Below are 27,962 nucleotides of genomic sequence, written 5' to 3'. Positions count from 1 at the left end.
GAGGGGTAGCAAGGTTTATTGTGAAGAGCGAAAGGACAAAGTGTCCACGGCATGGAAGTGGGTTGCCACTGTTGGTGGGGGTGGACAGCTTTTATTCCCTTATTTGTCCCCTCCCATGTTCCCTTTCTGTCCTATCAGAGTACCCTTTTTTCAATCCTCCCTGCGATTGGCTACTTTTAGAATCCTGCCAATTGGTGCATTTTACAGAGCACTTATTGGTGTGTTTTACAATCCTCTTGTAAGACAGGAAAGTTCCCCGAGTCCCCACTTGACCCAGGAAGTCCAGCTGGCCTCACCTCTCATCAGTACTCCCCAGGAAGGGACCCAGAGCCCCAGCAGAGTCACAGTCATGTGCCCAGCTGGTGCTTCTCCTCATTGCTCCTGCTCTGAGCTGGGTCACTCTGATTTTAAGTTCTATAATTTAGATATATGTGTATAAACACATTACTCATATAAATGGGACCTCTAGAAATAAACAATAGTTTTAGTATAATGAATTTTTAAAAAAATAATTAAGCTGTCAAAAGGAAGAAATTGAAATAAAAAATATTTACAATTCTGTGAAAGACAGCTTTTCTGAGCAATTAGAAAACTGGACTAGAAATATGAAGCCTTGGTTTTCTATTCTAAATCTAACCAATAACCATTAACTTGATTGGAGAAATAATTTTGAGCTCCAATTTCTCAAAATAAAAACCTATATATAATGTCATGGTGCACTATTAGAATCTGGCTGTCCAGAGCTGAGGTTTTTCCCAATTGGATTAGGCATCAGTACAAACAGAAATCTTATGACCAACACCATTGTTTTTCTTAAAGTGGTAATCCTGTATCAGTGCAAACTGAAAATTATTCCCAGATATCTGAAGTAGTAATACATAGCTTTATGTTTTGTAATTTTACATTGCTAATTTTTAACTAAGAATACAAGCTGAATTTCTACTCTTAACAATGAGAATGGAACAGAGTGATAAAAGGAAGTGCAAGGTTTATCAGTTCTGAGTACAGCATCTTTCAGCCTGGACCCAGAAATGTAAACTTTCACCAATGGATGGATTAATTGAATTTTCACTTAATGCATGTATAAAATAGTAACTTTAGGTACACAGTGATCATAAACCCTTGAAATCTTCAGATATCCCCTTAATTTAAAATATATATTGACCGGGCCCGATGGCTCACGCCTGTAATCTCAGCACTTTGGGAGGCACAGGCGGGCAGATCATGAGGTCAGGAGGTTGAGACCATCCTGGCCAACAAGGAGAAACTTAGTCTCTACTAAAAATACAAAAATTAGCTGGGCGTGGTGGTATGTGCCTATAATCCCAGCTACTAGGGAGGCTGAGGCAGGAGAATTGCTTGAACCAGGGAGTCAGAAGTTGCAATGAGCTGATATCGCAGCACTGCACTCCAGCCTGGCGACAGAGTGAGACTCCGTCTCAAAAAAAAATAAAATTAAAAAAAAAATAAATAAAAAATATATGTTTTTATATATATATGTTTTATATATATATACACACACACATCTTATTTTCCCTATTGTGATGTGAATAACATTTATTTCTAATACCCAAAAACTTAAAAAGCACAAATAAATAAAATAGTGTATATAAAATAAGGAAAAAACTATATTCACAACTCAGTATTAAGGGATGTCTTTCTTTCCATTTGTCTCTAAACAACCTACTTCTGGGATAGTTAGTGCTTCCAGTAAAGCTTTTAGAAAGCTGGACCAACTATCACCCTGAGTTCTTGCTATATAAATCATAAAATAAAATTATATTTGCAAATCATTATTCTGACTAATGGTAGAAAGAAATGATGATGGTTATGATGAGTCAAACAGAGGAGAACTGAGCAGTTGACTAGTCCATAAAGTTTCCCTTTATCTTTAATAAAAGGCCTGGTATGATTTGCCAAGTTATGTCAATTGTTAGATTGTAAAAGTAGGGAACACATCCTTATATGTCTGATTACAGTAAACCAAGAGATTAAGGAGCAAAAGAAGCTTTAGCACAGGATTTCACAGTTCTGATATTTTTCCACCTTTTAAAATTACTTTTATATTTTGGTTAAAAAGCATACCATAACATAAAATTGTATGTTTTAAAATTTAACCATTTAAGTGTACAATTCAGTGGTACTAATTACATTCTCAGTGTTGTATAACCATCACCAATACGTGTTTCCAAAATTTGTCATTACCCCAAACAGAAACTCTATACCCATTAAACTGTTACTCCCCTCAACTCCTGGTAACTTCGAATCTACTTTCTTTTCTCTATGAGTTTCACTATTCTTGATATTTTCACAGTTTAATTTTTCAATTTAACCCTGTTTCTTGTCCAAGCTAGTATTTCAGTTTATAGCTGTTATAAACTAGGGAGTTCCAAATGATGAACAGGGTATCCCCTCAGAAACCACACCGAGGGATGCCTTTCTTTGCTCCCACCTGTTCCACCCTCTCCCTAGAGAACACCAGTTTGATGGGATGCAAAGGGTGCGTGTCCAGACTAGGGGCTCAGTGAGAACCCAGCAGTGCAAGCTCATCTGCGTCAGTGGAGGGGATCGGGGGCTGGGAGCCTGGTTTACCTCTGGGGAATGGATCACTCCGGGTCACCTCAGAGGTCTGATTTGGGTTGGAGTCTCTGAGTATCAGATCTCCCCCAAAATGAGCTGAAACTAGCTTTTTCAAGGCTGTTCCAGACTGGTGTACCACCTCTGACCACTCCACATTTCAGAGCTATGTCCTTAGGACTGGGGTAAGACGGTATTTGGGCCCCCAGAATCCATGTAGTGAACAAGTTCACTGAACGAGTGCCTGCTGGATGATGGCATCTGTGAGACTGTCCCAGAGATCAGTCATTCTGAGAACTTGGTGTCACGGTGAATGGAGGAGGACCCCCTCTCTGCAACACCAGCATTGCTAGTGGCCTCTGAGAGCCATTTTTGAAGGCAAGGTAGATGTGGAAGTCCAAGGGGAGGCCTGGGGATGTGAGTGGGGGGATAGCAGCCTGGATGGGGGTCCTCAGGAACAGCTGCTCTGAGCCATGGTGCCTTGTGATTCTGTCACGCTGATTCTTTCCTTCCTTCTTGCATTCATCACCCATTTCCTCAGTTCCTGCCCCTTTGCCAGGTATTGGTGAACAGACATAACGCTTCACAGAGCTCACGGCTTATATAAGGGGGCTGCCGTTAAACAAGGAAACAAACCAGTGAGACTTCATCTGGCTTGGATGTGCATCCTCTAGTTTCTACCATCAAAAGCAGCACTGATACTCTAAGTTGGTATAAATTTAAAATCTCATTCACTTGGAAAATGTCTCACCACCCACAAACCTGGATGTAAATTTTGGTTCTATGAATGAGAACCAGACATAAACCTCTTATGTTTATTCATTGAAGTTGATGTTTTCAGTTGACTAAAATTGTTCTAAGTTCCACAAAATAAGAGAATTATAGACACTTAGGATCTTCAAGGAGAAGGGAAGGTTTAGTCCTCCTATATGTGTAATTTTATTCCTTTCAAGGGCCTATGTGCATCTAACGGGGAAAAGATGTTTTTCTTATTAATTTCTAAGCAGTTAGTTAACTTCTGTTTATAGTCAACTTCTTTTTATATTAAAGCAGGAGCTCCCTCTAGCAAGAAGACTCTCTCTGGGGTACCAGCACACCTGGTTCCATCTCCCAGGCGCTTGGCAAAACTGCAAGCAGATGGCCAGATGACAGAGCATCTCTCTGGAATGCAAATTCATGCCAAGAACCTAGAAAATCAGAGCCTAACTCCTGCCCAGAACCAACCGCTGGCTCAGGATGGAGAAACCCATCAAAAAGAGCTTTCTCCTAACAGCCATCTCAATCCTGAGCCCCCTCAACACCTCAGTTCATCGGCACTGGGTCTTCCTCAGCAGGCCCAGGACCTATCCCTAAACCCGACAGAAGAGGATGTCCAACAATCACATCTTCCTCTAAAACAGAGAGCCACTGAGACAGATGTCCCTGAGGTGAAAGCCAGTGAGGTGGGGCAGTCTCCCATCACCCCTACCCTGGCGCCTCCTGCGCACCCTTCCCCTCACCGGTCCGGCGGTCCTCAGCCAGGCCAGGATGAGGAGTCAGGGGAGGCCCAGGTAACCCCCAGTGGCCCTCCTCTGGCTGAACCTCCACAGGCACCTGGCCCCACTCCCCTCAGCCCTCAGAGAATTCAGGATGAGGAAATTGAGTCAGACGAACATCTACCCAGCAGTTCCCACCATGATCCTCCAGAAGATTCTTCCCACCCTGAGGTGATGCAGAAACTTGCTGGAGATTCTCAGCAAGCTCTGAAGGAGGAAACCTCCAAACCAGAAGCCATCCGGGTCAGTAAGCCTCACCCAGAACTGCCACGTCCCCAAGACTTAGCAACAGATACCAAGCAGCCCCAGGCCAGGGAAGCCCCAGGGACCTTGCTCTCTAGAATCCGGCTGGCTCCCACTCGGCTGCCCCAGCCTCAGATGCTGGCTCCCCTCCAGAGCAGGAGGCCCACATTCAAACTCCTATCGCCCAGCAGGGAAGAGGCTTTAGGAACAACCTCCGATCAAACCATGACTCCCTCTCCCAGGCCTCCACCAACCCGGGAAGCAGACACCAGTAAACTTCCTCCCATCAGCCCTCCGCACTCAAAACCACCACCAAATCTGAACCCCCAGGCAGCCCACAGTCCTCAGCAAGTCCAGGAAGAGAAGGTCAGTGAGGTGAAACTCCCTCTTATCAGTCCCCCTAGCCAGGAGCAAGCAGCACCGCGCATCCTCAGTCCCGCCCTGGAGGAGGTGGCTCAGAAAGTGAGGCTCCCTCGCATTCCTGCTCCTCTCCCGGAGCCAGGGCTGCCCCAGAACTCAGGGGCTCAGCCTGATCCAAGGCCTGCAAAGGAAAGGAAAGCTCCCCAAGCAGGCGGCTCCTCCAGGAGGAGGATTCCAGACATGCAGGCCTCACCCCACAACCAGGGGCCACTTCAGCAGACAGGGGTTAGGAAAAAAAAACTCCCCATCCAGAAAGGGACGGCTGGAGGACTGGCACCTCTGGAAGAGGCACCGCCTGGGAGCCACCAGCCAGCCTCGCAGCTAGAACCCCTCCGTCAGCCAGCTCCCGCCATGGTGCCCGACCATCCCAACCCCAGCCCTTCTCTTGTTTCTTGTCTAAGCTAGTATTTCAGTGTATAACTGTTACAAACTCGGGAGATCCGAGCAACCAGAGAAGCAAATTCCATACACCAGAAATTCCTCAGGCCCCCCAATGCCCAGCCATCACCTAGAGACCCCCAATTACAAGAAGATAAAAAACAACATAATTCCAGAAAAAGGGCCCATACCGACTTCCCCACAAATGAACTGCCTTGGAATGTAGATGTGTCCAAACCAGGGCCATCTTGGAAGAGAGATTTTTGGAGGATTATCTCAAGAAAATAAAACTCCCGTCAACGGCGATCGGCCAGCTCAGAAGAGGCAGCCCTCACCCGGGAGACCCCTCCAGAGGGAAGAGGCCCCTGCGGAGTCGCTACAGGATAGCTCAGCTCCTGTGGAGCATCCAGGGAGAAAGGGACAGGTTCATCGAAAGGGCAGGTCTCAGAGGAGAGACATTGCCTCGCAACCCCCAGAGCAGGACAGTGAGCCCCCAACCCAGCAGCCTGTCAAAGACACACCAGCCCATCAGGGAGAGGTCAGGCCAGAGAGAGCTCTGTCCAAAGGCACAATGCACTTGATTCCAAGCAGCAAACCAAAGAGAAGCAAACCTGAAAACATGGGGCAGTGCCACAGGACAAAAGCCCCGTCACTCCCCAGAACCAGGTGTCTGCTGTGGAGCAGGGCAGCTGGAAGGGAAGACTGAACACCAGGGGCAGTCAGCGTACCAAGGTTTAAGCCATCCCTGGAGCCACCAGCTCATTAAGGTCTGGGAACCCCAAGGCAGTACTGTCAGAGAACGACCAGCTATGGCTGTGTGCTGTGAGTGTCCACACTGGCTTCCTCCTGAACCCATGGTCAGCATAGGTGGAGGGGCTGGTCAGTGCTGTCCAAACCTTGGATTCCTAGAAGGCAGCCAATCTGCACTCCTGTGCCTCTTCTGCTGTTGCTGTCACACCTGGAAGAGCAGCTGTCCCAGAGGGATGTGGCTTGATCAGCTGCTGCCACCAAATTGAGCTGTTCTGGAAGGCTGGTGCCAGCAAGTAGCCTTTGTGTCCAGACACGAATCCAACCTGAGTTCCAACTCTGACTGAAGCAGGGCCATATTGCCATTAAGTTTTGTTCCCTTCATAAGGAAAATTCGCTTCTAGACTTCTAGAAAATCCTCTTATCCCTCTTGCATTATTGAGGAGTTCCAAAGCAAAAAGAACTCTTGAGGCAGGAAGCCTTTGCTGTTCCTGGAGATTCCAAACCTACAGTTAACTTGTGGGAATCTTCTGTAGGGAAGAGGACATATTTTGCATGCGTGATGCTGTGATCAAATGCTTCAGATTTGTCTTGGCAATATGTTGCCTGAAACTTATTTTGCTTGACATGTATTTCAAAATGAATACCTTCCTTCTATCTCTGAATAGAAATCTCATGTAAATTAGCCCATGCCTTTATTATGCCAAACCATCTGGTTGAATCAATTAAAAGAATTAATGGGGAGAACATTTAAGTGAATCAGTTGCTCATTTATTCATACCATCAGGATTCTTTCGCTGGCAAATGATAGAAGTCCACTCTAAGCCAGCTTGTGTGACTCTATTAGAAGAGAGTAGAAGATTTCATATGACCAAACTATGGGAAGGGCAGGGCTACAGCAGGTCTCAGGGAGACTGGGGGCCAGTTGCGGAACATAACCAGGACTCTAGTCATCTCCTGGACTCTGGTCTAGGACTCTCACCACTTCTCATCTCTGTTTCTTTCTCCATGTTGGCTTCATTCTTTGGACTACAAATGACTCTTTCAGTTTCTGCACATGCCGGGGAACAAGGCCACCAGCAGCTCTCAAGCCCACATCTGATTTTACCTCTGCAAGCTCCCACTACTGTAAAGGGATTAATTTGAATGAATGTTCATTAATCCTAATCCAGAGAAAGTCTTGTTGGCCTAGCTTGGTTTAGGCACTCGTTCTCAAACCAATCTACTCTGGCGGGGACCAGGGTTACCTTTAGACATACCTATTGAACCAGCTCCTATGTATGGACACTGTACTCCACCCAAAAAGAGGATAATTGTGACCAAAACAGACAACCCAAGATGTGACTCTTAAAAAGCTACAAGATATCTATTGACCACTTACTGTATACACAGCAGCATGCTAAACTGTGTTTGGTATCTCATATTTAAAAATGTAACTGATGATTAAATGCCTTTGTAAATGTATGTTATCTTACACAAAAGAGAGGTGTCTGAGAAACTATGAATTTCAAATGTTATTTCAAGGACAGTAAAAGAAATTGATATTTTAGAAATCCAGGATATAGAAATCCTCTGGCAAAATGAAAAGCATATATAATGCCAGTAATTACCCTCTGATTTATCTGATTTGTCCATGATAAAAATAATACAGTAACTGTAGAAAACATATCATTTATTTCATTCATTTATTTTTACTAAAAGTGTGTTTATTTTTACTAAAAGTTCATTCATCCAACAAGCATTTATTGAGCACACCCTATGTGCCAGACACTGATGGTTGCTAGATGAGGTGAGGTGATGAGGATACTTCAAGAAGCTTTGTCTTTTATCAAGGGACATAGATAAGAGGGTTCATCATATTAATAATGCCATGTGATTAGGGCAACTGAAGGCCCCACAGTGTGCTAGGCTATATTTTGCATCCTACAGACAGGAAAATCCATTTGTTAACTTTTCCAGACTGTCATAAGAATACCAAGGAAGGACACTGAATTTGGCCTGGGATACAAACATTGGATCAGGAAACACTTCGAAGAGAAGGTCAGCCTTCGGCTTAGTCTTTGCGGTTGCAGAATTAGTCAGCAGACTGATGGGGAGAGGAAGTTTTCTTAGCAGAAGGAACCACGTATGCCTAAGCAGAGGCACGCGCAGGCATAGCATCTTCTAAGGACCCGAATGCCAGGAGAGGTGTAGTTCTATATAGATCCAAAGTCCCTTTTGTGCTACGCCAAAGAGCTTGGAAACTTGATCTTTAACAATGGGAGCCACTGAATTTGTATCTGAGAGGCATCTGTCTGGAGGGGGTATAGAGGATGAATTTCAGGAGAGCAATACAGGAAGCAGGAGGAGTGGCAGGGAAGTTATTGCTGTAGTCCAGAAAAGAAGTTAGGCCTGAAACAAGGCTGTGGGGCAGGAATTGTCAAATTAGGTAAATATTTAGCTTGGATGTCGGGGAGGGCAGATTGTGCAAGAGAGGAAGAAAATTAAGATAATTACTCATTTTCTATGAGCTGGATGTGCGGCACTTTAGAGTTGTCCATGTCTCATTTAGGTGAAGAATTTCCAAATTTAAAATTACTTTTAGAAATGTATAATTTTCCTCTTTGGGTGCCTGTTTCTGAGGCTCCTGAAGGCATTTGTGGTTGCATTTCCATTAGGGTACAAAAGGGAAGTGATAAGCCAAATTTTTGTTATCACTTCTTTGTGTTTCTGTTATTGTTTTGGTAGTATACATTCCTAATGTCTTAGACTCAATGGAACTGGACAACATTTTGTTTGTGGTCGGAGGAAAGGAGTGGAAAAGAGTATCAACAAGAGGTCTTTAGTGCTATTATTGATTTTCTTGGTATAAGGGAAACCTCTGATTTTTACACATAGAATAACAATGTTTACAATTTGCCATTTTCCATCTATATTTGCAAAGTTCCTATCATTCCCATTTGATATATTGTTCAGCAAGGTGATCTTTATAGGAGCAAAAAAACATTGTGGCTTATAGTTACTACGTTAGTAATACCATCTTTAACTCCTTTAAAGAAGACCGGCACCTAATATTCAAATCAGTGGAGATAATAGTGCCTCTTGGCATGAAAGCCTTCCTCAAATATTTAAAGATCTAAATCAGTTATTTCCAAAACCTCAAAAGATAATTGAACAAAGGGCATGATTGGGAAATTCACAGAAGAGGAAATAAAAATGTCCAATGGATATGTCAAAACATATTTAATCTCATTATAAGTTAAAACAGGATAGACTTTTTTTTTTGTACTGAATTGGCAGATGAAAAACAACTTAATGTCTACTGTCGGCGAGGCTGTGGGTAAAGGCACTTTCTATGTCTCAGGAGAGAAAGTCAATTGGCACAAGTTTTCTGGGACACGTTTTACAATTTTCTGTCAAAGCCTTAACATTTTGTGTATCTTCAGTCTAGTAATGCGAATCTGACGATTATTGTAAGGAAATCGCTTACGTGCAGGGATGTTCATATTAGTGTTTTTTTATGATAAAATCTAGAAATAATCTAGCTATCTAATGGGATTTTAGAAATAAGTTATGGTATAACTATATGCTGGAATGTTATGTTGTCATTATAATCATGTCGTAGAAGAATATTTAATTGGAGGAAACTATTGCATAGTAAGTAGAAAGCAGGTTAAGGAGGTAGAGCCAGGATGACTCTAGTTATTAGCTCTGGATTATGGATTCTGCATAATTTTTATTTTCCCATCTATGCTTTTTAGTATTTTTTTAAAATTTTTTACCATGACCTATGTTCATTCAGAAAAAGTTATATAGAATTAAATTTAAACACACACACACACACACTTTGAAGAACTGTCATACGAAAGCAATAGCCTTACATTCTGTTTTGATTTGACATCATGAACTTTCTAAGAGTTGAGGTGATTTGCAGAGGAACAGACTGACTTGCTCCAGAAGTTAGATGCTCTGTTATGGGAATCTTACAGAAAGTCTTCATATGTTGGGTCATTAGTTGGACTGGCTAAAATGTAAGGTTCATTTTATGATCTAAGATCCACTTACTGCAACTGGCTCCATTTGTTTGTTATGAGGAATCCTGTTTTATTAAATGTAGTGCTTAGTACTAGAAAATTACATGTACTTAGTACTCCTTAGATATGTGGCTTTCAAAGTTTTATTGACCAAGATCCATAATTAGAAGTATACATGTTACAATATCGTGACCCAGTAAACACATACATACCTGGCAAAAAAAAAAAAAAAATGTGTCATAAAACACCCTTACTATGGTGATAGATGACTGATATTTTCTATGGTGCTGAATTTCAATTTTTAATATTCTGGTCGTGGCCTCCTAAATTGATTTCACAATTTTGTTTGCAACCTGCAGTTTGGAAAACACTGCACTGAGTGCCCTAGAGCTTTGCTTCGATGTTGTCCTTACTTGGAGGCCTGTTACCAGACTGCCCCCCTGCTCTGGTTGCCTTCAGGTGAGGTTGGATGGGTTGACATCATTTATACTGAATTCTGCTCTGGGACAAGGATCTGGTGTATTGGCAGTTATGTTCTTTTTCAGTGTTGGGGCTCAGGATAAGATACATCCAAAATTCATATGCATACATTTTATATAGAGCTTTTTTTTTTTTTTTAAAGGCACTTCAGAACAATCTTGATCAGCTTACTTCCTTGCCTTTTGCTCCATGACAAGTCTGAAAATCATCTCATTACCATAAAAGATCCACCAATTTCCACTTCAGATAATTGCACTATTTATATAGTATGTAGCACAGTGTGTCTGTAAATGAATTTAATTGCGTAGTCCAATTTGAAAGACATAATTCTAGAAATCACTTTTCTGTATTGACCAGGCATTCAGAGAAGAGGATAAGAACGGCCTAACCATTTCTGTGTTGATGACAGATAAATGGTGTTACAAGATCAAACCTCTAATCTTAAAACTGATTATGAGAGTGCAGTCATGATTTGCAAAAGCTGAAGACCTTTTATTACAGATTGTAACCTTAGAAATTCATGATTGCAGATAACACTAAAATTCAAAATAATCCTTGAAAATTCCAGTTGCATTACAATCTAGCCATGTGACCTTGGGCAAGTTTCAGAGCTCTCATGTATAAAATGGAGGTAATAATAGTACCTACCTCAGTGTTTTTAGGGGGATTAAATGAGTTAGTATACTGGAAACCACCCAGAACAATAGCTAGCTCACAGTAAATGCTTCTATGAGTAGTGTGTGTTCATATTAACATGAAAGCAGCAAAAATGTTTGCATTTCCTGTTCATTGAAAGATGATGACACTGTTCAAGCTGGGTGGAAATATTTGGTAAATGAGATGGTCTTTGTGGAAATCCTTTTTTAAAAATGTGACAACCTTGATTTAATTTAGGAACGTAAGATTAGAGTAATATTGGAAAGAAATTGTAGTTGAGCAAAATATTACGAAGACCAAGAGGTTTGTCAATGGGCATTCATAGGGAGCATTGCAGTTTGGAGAAGTGAGTAGGGAAACATCAGTTCTGAGATTATTATGAATGTCCATGTGATCCACACATGAAAGACCTGTAGTAACACCTGGCACATAGTACATGCTCAATAAATGCTATCTATTATTTTTACTATGATTTCATTATTGATAAAATCAAGATCATTTATATTCTGGGTTTCAGATTGGTTAGATAGTGAATGCTGTCAAGTCACTGGTCCAGATAGCAGATATTTTATTTTCTCTTTGATACTCAGTTGAGACAAAGACCAGCTTCTACAATTACCAGATCTATACCCCCTCGGTGTCCTAGGATAAAAATAGAAAAGCAAAGTGAAGAAAGACAGAGAATGTTTTTGCTGGAGAAAGTGACCAATGAAGTAACATCTTTGAAAAACATGTTATTCTTGAAGGATAAGCCCTTAGCAATCAAAGATCATGCTTAGGGTGTGGGATTGGGTGGAAATCCCATCAGAAATACAGTTATTTGAACATGTTAGTAGAAGGAAAGGAAGTCTTTAGTGTGTATTGAAGCTTCCTGATGATGTATATCCTATTTTCTGCCAATCGTTGCTACCCTTTTCCTCTTTTCTTTCCCAAATTTTTCTATATTAATGCAGATCGTATATAGCAAGTTTTCACTCTTGAAATTTACCTGTTTTATGTGTTTTATCTTCTTTAAAGTGTCAACTAACTACTTCATTATATACTCATCCTTTTTTTTTTTTTTTTTGGAATTCTGGGCCTTATTGCTCTATGTTTTAATTGGAACATTCTTGATGCAAGGCCCAAATATTGACCCATTAGTTCACCTCCACTGAAGACATTACAATGTATGAAGTTTACTGGAAAAGAACATTTTTGTACTTTATTTGCTCTTATGAATGTAAATGTGTATGTTTTCCTTTTTCTTGATATAGAAGTTGGTTTTGTTTAACTAATTATTTCTTTGATTAGACACTCAAGAATATAGCACTTCACTGTTAGCATAGTTTAATAAATGTATTCACTTTACCTTATATAACATGACTACAACATTAGTACTGTATTTCCTTGGACTTATGTTAGTTTTCTACTCTAAAAGTTTATTTTGCTATGGAAAATTACCATGGATACTATGCAAAATTATTATTTTTCTAGTTGATATTATTCTTTTCTTAGAAGCACAGATAGACACGACTTTTAAGATGTAATTCTGTCCTAGAAAAATAGCTTCTTTTGTCACCTTTAGTTTTGTGATAGCACTTCCTAATAAACTAAACTTTTGTCTTAATTTTCCACTACAAATTATCTATCATATTAAAAATATTTAAAATTCGATAGCAGATTATTGTGTTTTCTTTTAAGCTCTTTTTTGTGATTACATATTTCAGTATCAAGACTTATAGAGATTCTAACTTTACAGGTATTTACATCATATGTATATATGCATTTAATCATTGTAGGTATGAATTATTCTTGTTAGTTTTCCTTTTTTTTTAAAAGAAAAACCCTTGCTATATGGTTTTGTTGTTGTTGTTGTTGTTGTTGTTGTTTTTAGATGGAGTCCAGCCTGGAGGACTCCCAGGCTGGAGTCTAGAGTGCGGTGGCACGATCTCAGCTCACTGCAACCTCCACCTCCCGGGTTCAAGTGATTCTCCTGCCTCAGCCTCCTGAGTACCTGGGATTACAGGCACATGCCACCATGTTCAGCTAATATTTATAGTTTTAGTAGAGACAGAGTTTCACCATGTTGGCCAGGCTGGTCTCAAACTCCTGACCTCAAGTGATCCACCTGCCTCAGCCTCCCAAAGTGCTGGGATTACAAAGCCCCATTTCAGTGGGGGAAAAAAAATAAGTGATTCTGAAGTCGTCTGTGCATCTGAGGACTTTTTTTTTTTTTTTTTTTTTTTTTTTTTTTTTTTAATTAAAGCCTGTTTCCAAGTCATCCATTTCTAAGTGCTTTCAAAGAGAGATCAGCTCTAGTGTTGATACATTTTTTTTTTGCAAGGTTTTATTTAAATGTCAAAAGCTCAAAAGCTCATATTGAAAAGTAATCAGTCATATTTTTGGACAGGAGAATGACTAAATTGCCTTGCTATATAAGAAATCTTATTAATGTAGAAACACTTGTCATTAAAATAGAGATTTTGTTTTTCAAAATATTTATAATATGACCCCCAAATGGTAAGTTCATCACTAATTATTGACCTGGCTACGTGCCTGTGATACCAGATCATCAACATATTATATTTTTAACTTTCCTTAATGCAGTAAATGGCCCTATTTAGTCTGTTTGATGATATAATGTTAAATATACATACAAATCTTTTATTCTTAGGTACATGGCCTCTACTGCTTTTGGTGTTTAGTTTGGATTTTATGCTTATTCTTTTAAAATGTTTTATACAAATATTATTTTAATTTGTTTGACTTCAAAAGAGTATGTCTAACATAAAAGATCTAAGCCATTTAGAATTAATTTGAAATGTGGTTCCAGTTGTTCCAGATACTTCATTTACATTTTCCTGCATTTGTAATGATACTAATCCATAAAATAACTTTAAAAATCTGCCTTGGATCATTAAATTCATTTATGCTTCATTGCAGGTATTTAAAGAAATTTAACTAGCATATATACTGAAGAACTTGGTTCTTTTTGTGGACTGTAAAGTAGTTTTTATATATTTAAAATGTTGCCTCAAGGTTGACTTTAATTTAGATAGCTTGAATAAAATCACATTAAGAAAATTTGTCGCATGGTGTTCTAACATTGGTAATTATGGTTTTCTCCTTAAATTGGGAAGTAAGCTCTTTTGTCCATTGATGTATTAAGACATTAGACAATATATTAAGAACTGTATGAAACTCTTTATTATAGGAGTTCAAGTCGTTAAAGTGGTAGTATTACAATGTAGTTTAATAGTAATCTAAACACATTATCTTTACCCAGAATGTTTTGTTGCTGAGAAATCACTAAGACATTAAATTATTGGAATTACAGCTGCATTGTGTCATCAGATGGAACTTGACTTGTTTACACCACAGTACAGACAGCTTATGTCTTAGAAAACTGGAAAAAGGAACCCGGACACAAAAACTATATTTTGAATAAATTTTATATATTATGTAGGATCTATTCTATGGAAATTATTTCAGTGAATATAGCTTTTATTTCTTTAAATTCTATCTTATTGATATGGTTCCAGTTCATCTAGTCTTTTTCCTAATGCTCTGTACTTAGAGTGACATCAACAGGACAAGGGTTTTTTCCAAAAGATAAATTAGCACAGGATGCGCCTCCTTCCTCCCTCTCTCTCTCTCTCTCTCTCTCTCTCTCTGTTTCTGCCTCAGCCACACTGAGTTCTTTACTGTAATGCAGTTATGTTAAGGATACATCTACGTTCTTATACCAGCCACTTTTTCGGTCTCATATAGTTTCCCCCAGATGTTTGAATGCGGTTCTTCTTTATGCCTTTTAATATGTGTTCAGATGTCACCACCTTAGGTGGACTTCCTCTGACCACCATGCCATCTCTCATGCTGTCCCCTCATCTGGCTTTCTGTTTCTTCATCACACTTGTCATTACCTGATGTTATTTAATGTGTTATTTGTCTGACTCCAATATTAGCATGTAATCCCCACAGGTCATTAACTTTTATTTACTGCTATATCCCCAGCATCCAGAGCAACAGCCAGCACATAGCAGGTGCGCAATAAATGTGGGTCAAGTGACTTTTATCACAGAGATTCAACAGAGAATGCTTCTGCATACAGTCGTTTCCTTTTATCGCTTTGTGATTAAACACAGTTTCTTTAATATTCCTTTGTAGATTGTTCTATTACCTGAAATTCTTTGGATATAGTCCTCACCCATTTGTTGCATCTGTTCAAGCTCCCTTTCTCAAGACAGGGCCTAGGTGGAACTTTAGACTTCGTTACCATGATTAAATACTTGTACTTGTCTGCAACAACTTTGACCTTGTGTTATTGGTTTGGGATTGCCACACAATTTGGGTGAAGTTCAAGTTCGGATTCCAAACCAAAGTAGAGTCTGATTTCCCACAGGCGTTTCTATCGTCTGGTTAAGTAAGAATCTGTCCCCAGACAAAGCCCCTTCATCTGTGGACTGACATTTCCAGATACCCCTTTTCCAACTTGTCACCTTTTCAAACAGTCCAGGTCTCCTCCTCCTCCTCCTTCTTCTCCTCCTTCTTCTCCTTCTCCTTCTTTTCCTCTCCTCCTTCTTTTCCTCCCTCCCCTCTTCCCTTCTTCCTTCTCCCTCCCCTCCTCCCTTCTTCCTCCTCCTCCTTCTTCTTTTCTTTTTTTTTTTTTTTTGGTCGTTGTTGTTTTGAGGCAGGGTCTCACTCTGTCACCCAGGCTGGAGTGCAGTGGCAGAATCATGGCTCACTGCAGCCTCTACCTTCTGATCTCAAGTGATCCTCCTACCTTAGCCTCCCAATTAGCTGGGATAACAGGCATACACCACCACATCAGGCTAATTTTTGTATTTTTTGTAGAGAAGTGGTTTCACCATGTCGGCCAGGCTGGTCTCAAACTCCTGGGCTCAAGCGTTCCACCAATCTCGGCCTCCCAAAGTGCTGGGATTACAGGTGTGAGCCATCGTACCTGGCCAAGTCAGGTCTTGTATGCCAAGCATGCAGGGACTGTGGCTTCCCCTCTCAGACCACGTGTTCAAACCTCAGCCCCCGATGCCCTCTGACCTCTTAGCATCAATTCCCACTCCTCTGACTTCGAGCCTTCACTACACTTGTAGTATCTAGAAAATTTTCTTTCTTGGTTTCTGCCTTACTAAGTATTAAAAACAAAACAAGTTTATGTTATACATTAGTGTTTTTCTCATCTTTGGGTGGGGGTAGTTTTCCGCTTCTGCTCAGTCCGTCGTATTGACTGAAGGTACACGTGGATATCATTTGTTTTAGCACTTTAAAAGCAATACTCCTGAAAGCGTTGATGCTCCCATATAGCCAAAGCTATTTACTCCTAGCCCCTCTGTGAATGAGCAGTAATACAAATGTATACAGTATTCTTATATGCTAGGTCTCTGAACATTCTAACGTCTTAAAGGAAATATTAGATATTATTTATGAATAAATTCTGCTAAACAGTGGCCTCAGGCTGGGCACAGTGGCTCACGCCTATAATCCCAGCACTTTGGGAGGCCGAGGCGGGCGGATCACAAGGTCAGGAGATCGAGACCATCCTGGTTAACACGGTGAAACCCCATCTCTACTAAAAATACAAAAAATTAACTGGGCGTGGTGGTGGGTACCTGTAGTCCCAGCTACTCAGGAGGCTGAGGCAGGAGAATGGCATGAACCTGGGAGGTGGAGCTTGCAGTGAGCTGAGATCACACCACTGCACTCCAGCCTGGGTGACAGAGCGAGACTCCTTCTCAAAAAAAAAAACAAAAAACAAAAACAGTGGCCTCATCATTCTATTCTATTTCAAAGCCTCTTAGCATTGCATAGTTTATTTTCCTTTTAGCCTCTTGGACTTTCATCAAATGAAAAGTCATTATAAGGGTAATTTTTCAATTAACTATCTAAAAGCTACTGTTTTTGACATGGTTTACTTCTTTTGATTCTATTTATAAGCCTGAATTGATTAAGTATTGGGTATATTCAGAGGATATATCTATTAGGTGTTACAGACTGACTTTATTATTATGAGTTATTATTTTATTGTAAGATATATTTTTATTTTAAAGTTGAAATGCACAGACTTTAAGTATCTAGCTTGTTATGTTTGGGCAAATAAAAATATAAAACATTTCTATCCCTTCAGAAATTTCCTTTATATTATGCCTTTTATTTTAAACTCTGTTTTTTTCTCCTACCAGATGGTAAGACATCCCACCTGAAATCTGAAGTGCATCCTACAAAGTATAGTTCTTCGAATATTGGTGATTTCCTGCATTCTACAGACAGAAACTACCTTGTTAAATTATGGGCCAAACTTTCAGCCAAAAAAACACCAGCGGTAAGGGAGGGATAGAAGGGGGGAAGCAACAACTGGGCTCTACACAATGTCAGACAAAGAGAGGATTTAATATTTTGAGACTCATAGATTTCCCCAAAATTATTCTCTCGCTAGTGTCAGCTGAAGACAGGATGTTGCCTCTTTGTACATCCCTGAGAACAGACACTGGTTCTAAAAGTAGAATATTCAGTATCAGATTCTGTGAGTACCTTTCTCCCGGGCTCCCAGTGAAAATTCTGACATTCAAATCTTCCATTTAGTAAGAACAGAAAAGCATTACAAGAAAATTAATGCAGTGAAAGATGTATTCCAAGGGAAAACTTGTTGCTAGGGTATAAATTTGAGTATTCTTGGGCTGAGCCTGAAAAGTGAGTCCACTCAAAGATTCCGTGTTTTATAACTTAGCACTTCTTAAACCCATCGCATCGCTTAGTCCCAACTTCATTCTTTGAAAGTTTTGAGAAAGCAGCATGCACAGGAGTATTGAATGCAAAATTGGCACGGCATTCAGATTAGGTCATACTTGTTTTCCATCTGTAATCATTTTTATGTGATGATCTGGGAATACAGAGACTTACTTGCAATTGCAATTTGCTGCAGAAGCAGCAGAACTTTTTGTTTTGGTTGTCAGTTCCTTGTTTGTGTTTCCTTAAGGCTAGCCTGTTTTTTGTTGTTGTTGTTTTTTTTTTTTTTTTTTAGACGGAGTTTTGCCCTTGTTGCCAGGCTGGAGTGCAATGGTGTAATCTCCGCTCACTGCAACCTCCGCCTCCCAGGTTCAAGCGATTCTCCTGCCTCAGCCTCCCGAGTAGCTGAGATTACAGGCATGCACCACCAAACCTAGCTAATTTTGTATTTTTAGTAGAGATGGGGTTTCTCCATGTTGGTCAGGCTGGTCTCGAACTCCCAACCTCAGGTGATTGGCCTGCCTCAGCCTCCCAAAGTGCTGGGATGACAGGTGTGAGCCACCGCGCCCCACCAAGGATAGCCTGTTCTAAACAAATAGTTGCATCAAGTCAGAACCATTGGCAGTGTTCAGTGCCAATGGTTCAGTGGTCAAAAGAATCAGACTGATTACTGATTACTTCAGGCAAAAAGTCTCAGGCTGGGGCATATACAGATATAGTATAGCTATATACAGTTTACTCTTACTGAGTCTTAATAGTTTTGAGAGTTCTAGGTGCAAGAAACAGTATCTCTGCTTCTATTTCCTGCGTGTGGTGGCCCTCTCTCTCCTGGCTGGTCTCTTCCACTCGCCCACAGACTTTGCTCCCACTAGCTTGAGCACGCTCTCATGTGCCATCCAGCCCTGACTGTCCGGGCCTCTTGGCTCTGTGCTCATTCTTCCCAGCAACTTCCTTCCATCTCTTTAATTCAAGTTGCTGAAGGCAGGGGAATCTACCCAGCCCAGCTTGAGTTTTCAAGCCTTGCTGTGGAGGTCATATTAGCCTGCCTGTCTGGTCACCTGTGGCAGGGCAGAAGGCATGACCTGTGGCTTAGGCTGTGGCTTCTTAGAGGCCACAGGGGGTAAGTCGGCGCGCACTAAACATCTATAAATAAGATGAATTTGTTCCATGATACTGAGTGTAGGAAAGTCGTATTTATCCAAAATTAATTAAATCTGGGATTGTTCCCATCCCACTAGGATTTGTGGGAAATCAAATGTCATTAGAAATGTGGATCACTCCCCATATTTGGATTAAGCTTAAGAATCCTGAAGGTTCCACCATCCTGGGAAATCGCAGAAGGGTGTCTAGCTTAATAACCACCATGGTTACCATGGACATGCTTCTTATCTAAGGCACTAAATCCCATTCTGAGCCAGTGGCCCTGGTATTCTCCATATCCTACCTTTTCCTACTATTAGTAGCTTTTTTCTTTTATTTTTTTATTTTGTAGAGACAGGGTCTTCACATGTTGCATAAGCTGGCCTTGAACTCCTGGCCCCAAGTGATCGTCTCTCCTTAGCCTCCCAAAGTGCTGAAATTACAGGCATGAGTCAATGAGCCCAGCTAACTAGTAGGTTTTTTCCTAATACCTACCCCTGACATCTTGCTATACCTGGGGTAATGGGTGGAAGCCAACAGGTAAGGCTCCTCTACATGAGGAACCTATCACTCTCCGTCCTTCTGGTCCTGGGAAATCCACCTCTTTCCAGATCAGCCCACAGCTTTCTTTTCTGCCCTTGGTATTCCAGCCTTCTTGGATGGTGTGGCTTGATGCTTCTTGGACTTTCAAATACAGCATCAGTGTTTTAATGTCCCCTTGGGACATGGAAATCCAGACTGCAAACTTTCAGACCACTAAATCCTGTCCACCTATTTATTCCTTAGTGTTAAGCCTGTGCCCTGACAATCAGAGGCATCCCATTTCCCAGGTGGGCTGTCCTGATGCACAGCTGGATTCACACTGATAGGCAGAAGCACACACCATTGACTTGCACCCCTCTTCCACTTAATGGGTATTCATGGTTTATTTAAATGTGTTCGGAGATCACGTCCTTTGCAGGAACACGGAGGCCATTGTCCTTAGCAAACTAATGCAGGATCAGAAAATCAAGCACCACATGTTCTCACTTATCAATGATGAGGACACATGGACACATAGAAGGGAACAGCACACACTGGGATCTTCAGAGGGTGGAGGGTGGGAGGAGGGAGACGATCAGCAAATTAACTAATGGATACTAGGCTTGATAACTGGATGATGAAATAATCTGTACAACAAATCCCCATGACACAAGTTCACCTAACAAACCTGCACATATACCCCTGAACTTAAAATAAAACCTAAAAAAAAAAATGTCCAATCTAAATATCACCTGTTAGAAAATGTTGGGGCCTAATTAAAGAGAGTGCTGGTCGGCTGGGAGCGGTCCTCATGCCTGTAATCCAAGTACTTTGGGAGGCTGAGTCAGGCGGATCATGAGGTCAAGAGATGGAGACCATCCTGGCTAACATGGTGAAACCCTGTCTCTACTAAAAATACAAAACATTAGCCAGGTGTGGTGGCGCGTGCTTGTGGTCCCAGCTATTCAGGAAGCTGAGGCAGGAGAATCGGTTGAACCCGCGAGGCAGAGGTTGCAGTGAGTGGAGATTGCACCACTGCACTCCAGCCTGGGCAACAAGAGCGAAACTCCGTCTCAAAAAAAAAAGCACTGGTCAAAGGCAATAAGGTACTAAGGGCTGGGGACAAGGGAACAGAACCGGAAAAAAAACAAAAAACAAAAACCCACTCTGTGCTCTTAACTGTGATTCAGCTCTAAAGTTTTAATATAAAATGAAAACAGTATGGGGAAACCGGAGAGAGGATAAAAAATCTGTAAGAGTGGAAGGGGCCACCGTGGTGATGATTGATGGGGGAAAGGACCCAATATCCCAGGCCACCTGTTACTGGAAAGAGTTTCATGAACTTTGACACCAGATTGCTCCTTGCCTGCAGTGCCGCTCCCTGAGAAACTGAGCAGCCCCCATAATCCATAGCATCTGGAAGCCTGTGTGGAGCCTGTGTTGTGTCCAGTGTCAGCACTGTGGCATTTACTGACCCCTGATAATAGTAATTTGCAGAGCCCTGAGGTTCTGGTGCCTTTGCCTCTCAGTGCTAGTAGTTTAGGTGGAAATACAAATGTAACAAGGTGGTAGTTTCATAGAAAAGCAAATCAAACCCCCTCAGAACTAACAGATTCACTCTTACGAAATTAGGGCAAATGTAATAACTGAATTGTTCTTGTCATATGTATGGGTGAATTCAACTAAGATTATGTTTGGTGCCTCATTTTTCTTTTAAAGATTATGGATTCAGTGCTCTTGGAATTTGTAAGTATTTATCCCATTTTAGGAGATCTCACGGGTTGTTAACCTTTTGCACAGCTGTTATAATGCTGCAAAAGAAGCAATATACCTTTTTCAGACCATCACAACAGAAGTTTCAGTGAGACATTATGACGTGTGTTAGAGAACATACATTGCCTTTATGCAGCATTTATAATTTAGAAAGAGCTTTTGTGTAGGATGTCTCACATACGCCTCACTGCAACCCTAAGGAGAAGATGTTGTTTTTCTTCTCTTGCCTTCCCAAGGTAAATTTCCATGTCTTTTTGGAACTTTTTAGTGGATGGAAGAAAGTAATTGCAGCTGCCTTTGTCAAAAAACTTTATCTTAAATTATCCAAAAGAAAAAAGGCATTTTTGTGCTTTTTAGTGTCTTAAGTGTACATTTAATGTATTCATATTTTCTTTTGCAAACTATTAAGAGAGCTTTGACAGTGATGGACAAGGTAGCAATTCCCATCTCCAGTGTGTGTGTGTGTGTGTGTGTTTCTGGTTCTGGTTCTGTTTCTCTGAAGCACCTTTCTCACTTATGTCAAAGATTGCATTCTTTCTCTCCTGCTCAGATCCACCTCAAAACTCACTGTGTACATGAGGCCTTGTCCATACTGCTTCTGTAATCTAATATTCTCCTCTTCCCTTGGCCATTGCGTGCAGTGACATGTGTGTGAGCTGTGATTACAAAATAACGAGGCTGGTTTTGTGTATGTCTTAAGGAAACCAGTCTTATTTCTTGGTAGTCACATATGGCACATGTCATAACTAGCTCAGTAAGTACATGTTTATGTGTGTATTTGGTCTATGTCCATGTCTATTTCCATTTAACTACTGGCTTCTTGACCCAAGAGGAAAAATGCACTAACTTTTGAATCATGTGACAGCCTTGCCATCTACTGGGTGATCTTACAAAAGCCACTCATCTGCTATGAGATGCCATTTCCTCTTCTATAAAGTACATACAGAGAAATAATAATACCTATCTTACAATGTCATGGTGTCAAATGCATATGAAACTTCTTTGTAAATGATTGACTACAGAACAAATGTTGTCGCTATGGCGGTGATGGTAGGCAGGGAGTGAGGAAGGGCTCAGGCCTCAGCTGTACTTCTTTATATTCAAGAACAGCAGCTCTCCTTTGGGGGATTGTCGGCATCTCTGTATCACCAAGAACCTTCAGATACCTGAAAAGTGGTTAATTGAACTTTTGCTTCCACTAAAGGCAGACCTGGTAATTTGGAGTAACCTTCTTGCTGAGAACAGCTAGAAAATCCGGATTAAAAAAAATATCTACTTGAAGGGATTAGAGAATAAACAGAAGAGAAAGTTTATCTGGCCAGGAATTAGGGGAGGATGATCCTGAGAGGTGAACCTGGTACCAGAGGCCACTTACTCCTGTGGACCTTTGCTAATTGAGGTAGACATGGCTGAAGGCTGACTTGACACTTTGAGAGTCTTGTGGAACTAGGACAATAACATCAAATGTGAGGTCCATTAAGGAGGTAAACTTAGTGAACGATGCTTTCTTTAGGTTGGTAACTAAAGGGCTGCAACCTTGGAGTAAAGGTGAACAAAAAGTAGTCAGGACTTCATAGGAGCCACAGTTAAAGTACTCTTATTCCTGAAATTATATTCGAAAGATCTCAGATGTCCCTAGGTCCATGGCAGAAAAAATATATATAAATAATGTTGTAAATACACTGTCTAATGCATAATGAAAAATAACTAGGCACATAAGGACATGGGAAAACTTGAACTAAAAATAACAGAATCCCCAGATGATAGAAACAGGCCTACAAGACCCTCCAGATTTTAAATACATATTTTGAAGCCTTCATGCATCGATGTTATCAAAGCAAGACTTTAATGTGACTGTATTTATAATGTCCAAGATATAAGACAAAAATATAAATTTCAGCAAAAGTGGAGACAATAAAAACTAACTAAATGGAAATGGTAAAAACCTGGGGGAAAACAGTAACTGAAATTGATACCCCATTAGACACAGCTAAAGAGAGAATTAATAGACTGAAAAGTTGATAAGAAAAATAAATCTTAGAAACATAACAAGATGGGAAATACAGTGGAAGAGTGAGTAAGAGACATAAAGCAAATGTGAGAAGTTCTAACATGTGTTATTGAATCCTAAAAGGAGAAAAGAAATGGAACAGAAACAAGATTTGAAGAGATAATGGTTGAAACTTTATGGTCCTGATAAAAGTCATCAAGCCATAGATTAAATCTTAAAAACCCAACTTAGACACATATTTGTTTTGAAATCATATTGTACTAAAATTAAAAACAAAGGAAAACATCTAAAGAGCAGTCATAGGGGATAAAATTACTTTCAAAAAAGTAATATTAGGTTAACAGCTGACTTTCCAAAAGAAATCATGAAAGCAAGAAGACAGAGAATATCTTTAAAGTGATAAATTATTGCCAACCTAGAATTTTGTACCCAGTGAAGATATCATTCAAAAATGAAGGTGTATTAAAGGTATTTCCAGACAAAGAAACAGGATTTGTCACAGGAAGCCTACATGAAAGGAAACACTAGAGAATTTTCTTTTGGCAGAATGAAAATGATTTCAGATAGACAGCGTCATAGATAGAGAAAAAAATGAAGAACAAGACAAAGGGTAATACAGGAGTAAATCTGAATACATGAGTAAATCTAAAGGGTTGTTGACTGTATAAAACAGCAATGGCTTTAACAATATATAGAATTAAAATGTATAAAATTAAAATATGTGGAATGAAGGGAAAAATGTAAATGTATTTAATACCACTGAACTATACACCTACAAATGGTAAAGACAGTAAATTATATGTGTATATTTTACCTCAATAAAAAAGTTTAATTAAAATATAAAAATTAAAAATAAAACTAAATTTATGACAACAATTATAGTAAGTCAAGAAGGATGTAAATGGAGATGAAATGTTTTAGAATCCTTGCATTTGAAGTCTAAGAAGAGGGTAACTATAATAATATCAGATTATCAGATTTTGATGAGTCAAGAAAATATTTTAATCTCTAGGATGATACTAAAAGAAGATTAGGAAATGTATTTTTTTAGTCTAATTGGGGGAAGGAGTAGAATAATAAATAAATAATTCAACATGGTATCAGAGGTCATAGCCAGTGCAATAAAGCATAAACAAGAAATAAATGGTGTAAAGCTTGAAAATAGTTAATAAATGCATTTGACAAGATTATTAGAAACATAAAACATATAAAAATAAATTTCTACCTAATAGCAACAATTTTAAATATATTTAATTTTTAAAAAATATATATTCAGGGTGAGTGCAGTGACCTACGTCTGTAATCCCAGCACTTTGGGAGGCTGAGATGAGAGGATCACTTGATGTCAGGAGTTTGAAACCAGCCTGGCTAACATGGTGAAACCCCATCTCTACTAAAAATACAAAAATTAGCCAGGCATAGTGGCACACGTCTGTAGTCCCAGCTACATGGGAGGCTGGGGCATGAGAATCGCTTGAACCTGGGAGACTAGAGGTTGCAGTGAGCTGAGATCACACCACTGCACTCCAGTCTGGGTGACAGAGGGAGACTCTGTCTCAAAAAGCAAACACACACACACACACACACACATATATATATATATCCGGTAACATCCAGAGTGTCAAATATTTAAAAACAAATTAATAAAAGGTGTGCAATGCTTCTACTCAGAAAAATGTAAAACACATTTTCTAGAAAAATTAAAGACCTAAAAAGTGGAGAGATAGACCATGTTTATGGATTGCATGGCTCCATATTATACAAATGTCTGCTTTCTTCAACTAGGTCTATACATTCAAAGCAATCCAGTCAAAAACATTCTCACATTTTTGTGGAAATTAATAATCTGATTTTAATATGTATCTGAAAATGCTGGTATCACCACTAAAATAGACAAGTAAAATAAATAACAGCCCAGAAATAGATCCATGCACACATGGAAAGTTGATTTATTAAAAAAGTGACACTGCTGAGCAGTAGGAAAATGATGCCTTTTGTATAGCATTAATTAGATATAAATAGGAACAAAATCAGATTTAACCCTGATCTCACACCATATATAACAGTTAAGGTAGATTGTCTATAAAATGTGAAAAGCAAAATAATAATCAAAAAATAATGTAAGATAATATTTTTATGATCTTGAGGTCAAGATTTCTTAAATGTCACACAAAAATCATTCATTACAAAGGAAAAATCTGAAATATTTTTTAGTACATAAAACTAAGATCCGTTAATTGAAAACACAGCATTAAGGAGGGAAAAAAAAGACTACAGAGAGTGAGGAGACATTTGCCATAACAATCAACAAAGTGTATCCAAAATATATAAAGAACTCCTACAAATTATTAAGAAAAAAACATAAGTAACCCATAGGAAAATCCCTTCACAAAGTAATATCCAATAGCCCATATTCTTATGAAGAGATACCCAGCCTTATTACTAATCAGGGAAATGCAAAATATAATCGCAATGAGATACTACTATGCATAAACTAAAAGTACTAAAATTATAAAGACTATCAATATGTGGGGCAATGGAAATTCTTATAAGACAACAGATGGGAAATTAAATTGGTATACCTTGAAAAATAGTTGAGCACTATTTACTAAAGTTGAACATACATATACCCTACACCTCAACCGTGGTATTCTTGTGTATATACCCAATAGAAATGAGTGGTTATGTGCACCAAAAGATATGTGCAAAAATGTTTATAGTAGCATTGTTCATAATAGCCCTAAGCTAGAAATTCACATGTCCATCAGCAGAATGGCTATGTAAATTTTTGAATCATCATATAATAAAATATGTACAGTAATGTAAACCAACACACTTCTTGGTTGTATTTCACAAACATACTGTTGAACTAAAGAATTCTAATGCAAAAGAATACATGCTATACGTGCCATCTGATTCCATTAATATACAATTTAAAACAGGCAATATTAAACCATGGTATTTAGGGATGCACATTTAGGTGATAAAACTATAAAGAAGAAGTAGTTACTGTAAAAGTCAGGAGAGTACTTATCTCCAGAGGGGGAAGATGTGGTAATAGTTGAAAAGGGTCTTGAGGGACCTGGAGACGTTGGCAATTGTTTGTGAGATTTAGGAGGCCACCTGGTGAACTGGAATGCTATTTGTTCTGTTCATTAGCTGGACAAGCCACAGTGAGTTAACATAACCCACTCTGGGATTGCGTAGGATTTTCTAAGGGCTGTAGTTTGAAAAATTAAGAGTAATCTATAAGGCGAGGATCCAAGGGTGATGCTGAAGCCCAAACCAGCCAGAGTCCAACTTGATGATCCATCTGAAGGATTTGAAGTGAGTGAGGATCCATGGCAGTAGTCCAGATTAGGGGGAGACTCAGCTTACCACCCCACTGGACATAAATCTGAGAAAAGTGAAATAATGAGTCAGGGGAGGTGTGGCCACATAAGAAAGTAATGTCTGTGGTCTGTGATAGTTTGTTGGCAGATGAATTCATTATGTCATTGCTAGTTGATCAAGCTTAGAAAGAGCCTTTGCTCTCATAGCCATCGTCTCCATTCCCATATTCAAAAGGACCTTCCTTCCTTCTTTTTTTCTCTCCTCTCTTCCTTTCTTCTTTCCTTTCTCCCTTCTTTCCTTTCTTTCTTCCTTCCTTGTTTTCTCCCTCCCTCCCTCCTTCTTTCCTCCCTCCCTCCCTCTCTCCCTTCTTCCCTTCCTTCCTCCCTTTCTCCCTCTCTTCCTCCCTTCTTTCCTCCCTTTCTCTCTCTCCTCCTCCCTTCTTTCCTTCTTATCTTCCTTTTCCCTTCCTTCTTTACTTTCGCTCTCCCTTCCTTTCATTTTTCTCTTCCTTCCTTCCTCTCTTCCTCCCTGCTTCCTTCCTTTCCCTCCCTTCCCATCCCTTCTTCCCTTCTTTTGCCTTCTTCCCGTTTCCTCATTTATTTATCTACCCATTTTATATTTGTTGAATTCCTATCATGTATGTAGGATATTGATTTGCTTTTTCAATATGAGCAGACATTTGCTGATCAGACCCTGCTGCAGACACTAGAACAATATGGGCCTGGTCCCTGTCCTGATAGAATTAATATTCTAGTAGTGAGATCCTCTGGTCTACTTTTACTGATGGGATAAGGTCAGTGTATCCCTAGTCTTCTTACTACTACCTTCTTTCTTTGAGTAGAAAATCCCAGCACTTTGGGAGGCCGAGACGGGCGGATCATGAGGTCAGGAGATCGAGACCATCCTGGCTAACACGGTGAAACCCCGTCTCTACTAAAAAAATGCAAAAAACTAGCCGGGCGAGGTGGCGGACGCCTGTAGTCCCAGCTACTCAGGAGGCTGAGGCAGGAGAATGGCGTGAACCCGGGAGGCGGAGCTTGCAGTGAGCTTAGATCCGGCCACTGCACTCCAGCCTGGGTGACAGAGCGAGACTCCGTCTCAAAAAAAAAAAAAAAAGAAAATCCTCAGTATTACTGACTTCCAATATACTGATAGTTATTTTTAATCTTAATATCATAATACAAAATTATCATAATACAATATAATTTCTTACCCTTTTTTAAATTATAAAATTAAAAAACAAGTAAAATAAATATATAGATTATTATAAGGCAAATCTCCTTGTCACCACTCCCCAAGTTGGGACATGGAACTTTTCCAGTCACTCCAGAAGCCCTCCCATGAGCCCCATCCTACACTCCCTCCAAAGGAAACCATCATTTTGACTCTGTAGTAACCAATTCCTTATATTAC

The 27,962-nt window shown here is 39.9% G+C and overlaps 1 protein-coding gene across 9 annotated transcripts in view; it reads left to right on the top strand.

The window, feature by feature from the left end:
- The window catches only part of LRGUK (leucine rich repeats and guanylate kinase domain containing), a 129,305-nt gene that overhangs the window by 81,667 nt on the left and 19,676 nt on the right, over positions 1 to 27,962 (top strand). For 7 of the 9 annotated variants that reach the window (XM_031665143.1, XM_031665145.1, XM_031665147.1 and 4 more), the window contains 2 exons: positions 3,628 to 7,940; positions 17,227 to 17,292. In XM_031665143.1, coding sequence (XP_031521003.1) covers positions 3,628 to 5,180 — 1,553 coding nt within the window. In that variant the 3' untranslated portion in view covers positions 5,181 to 7,940; positions 17,227 to 17,292. Of the gene's footprint in view, positions 1 to 3,627; positions 7,941 to 17,226; positions 17,367 to 27,962 lie in introns of those variants that run through there. The other 2 variants (XM_021936281.2, XM_021936282.2) reach the window with 1 other exon arrangement.

The sequence above is a fragment of the Papio anubis genome, chromosome 4 (genome assembly GCF_008728515.1).
Source record: "Papio anubis isolate 15944 chromosome 4, Panubis1.0, whole genome shotgun sequence".
Lineage (NCBI taxonomy): Eukaryota > Metazoa > Chordata > Mammalia > Primates > Cercopithecidae > Papio > Papio anubis.
Note: the sequence above shows the minus strand (reverse complement) of the source record. Positions and strands in the feature narration are given on the sequence as shown.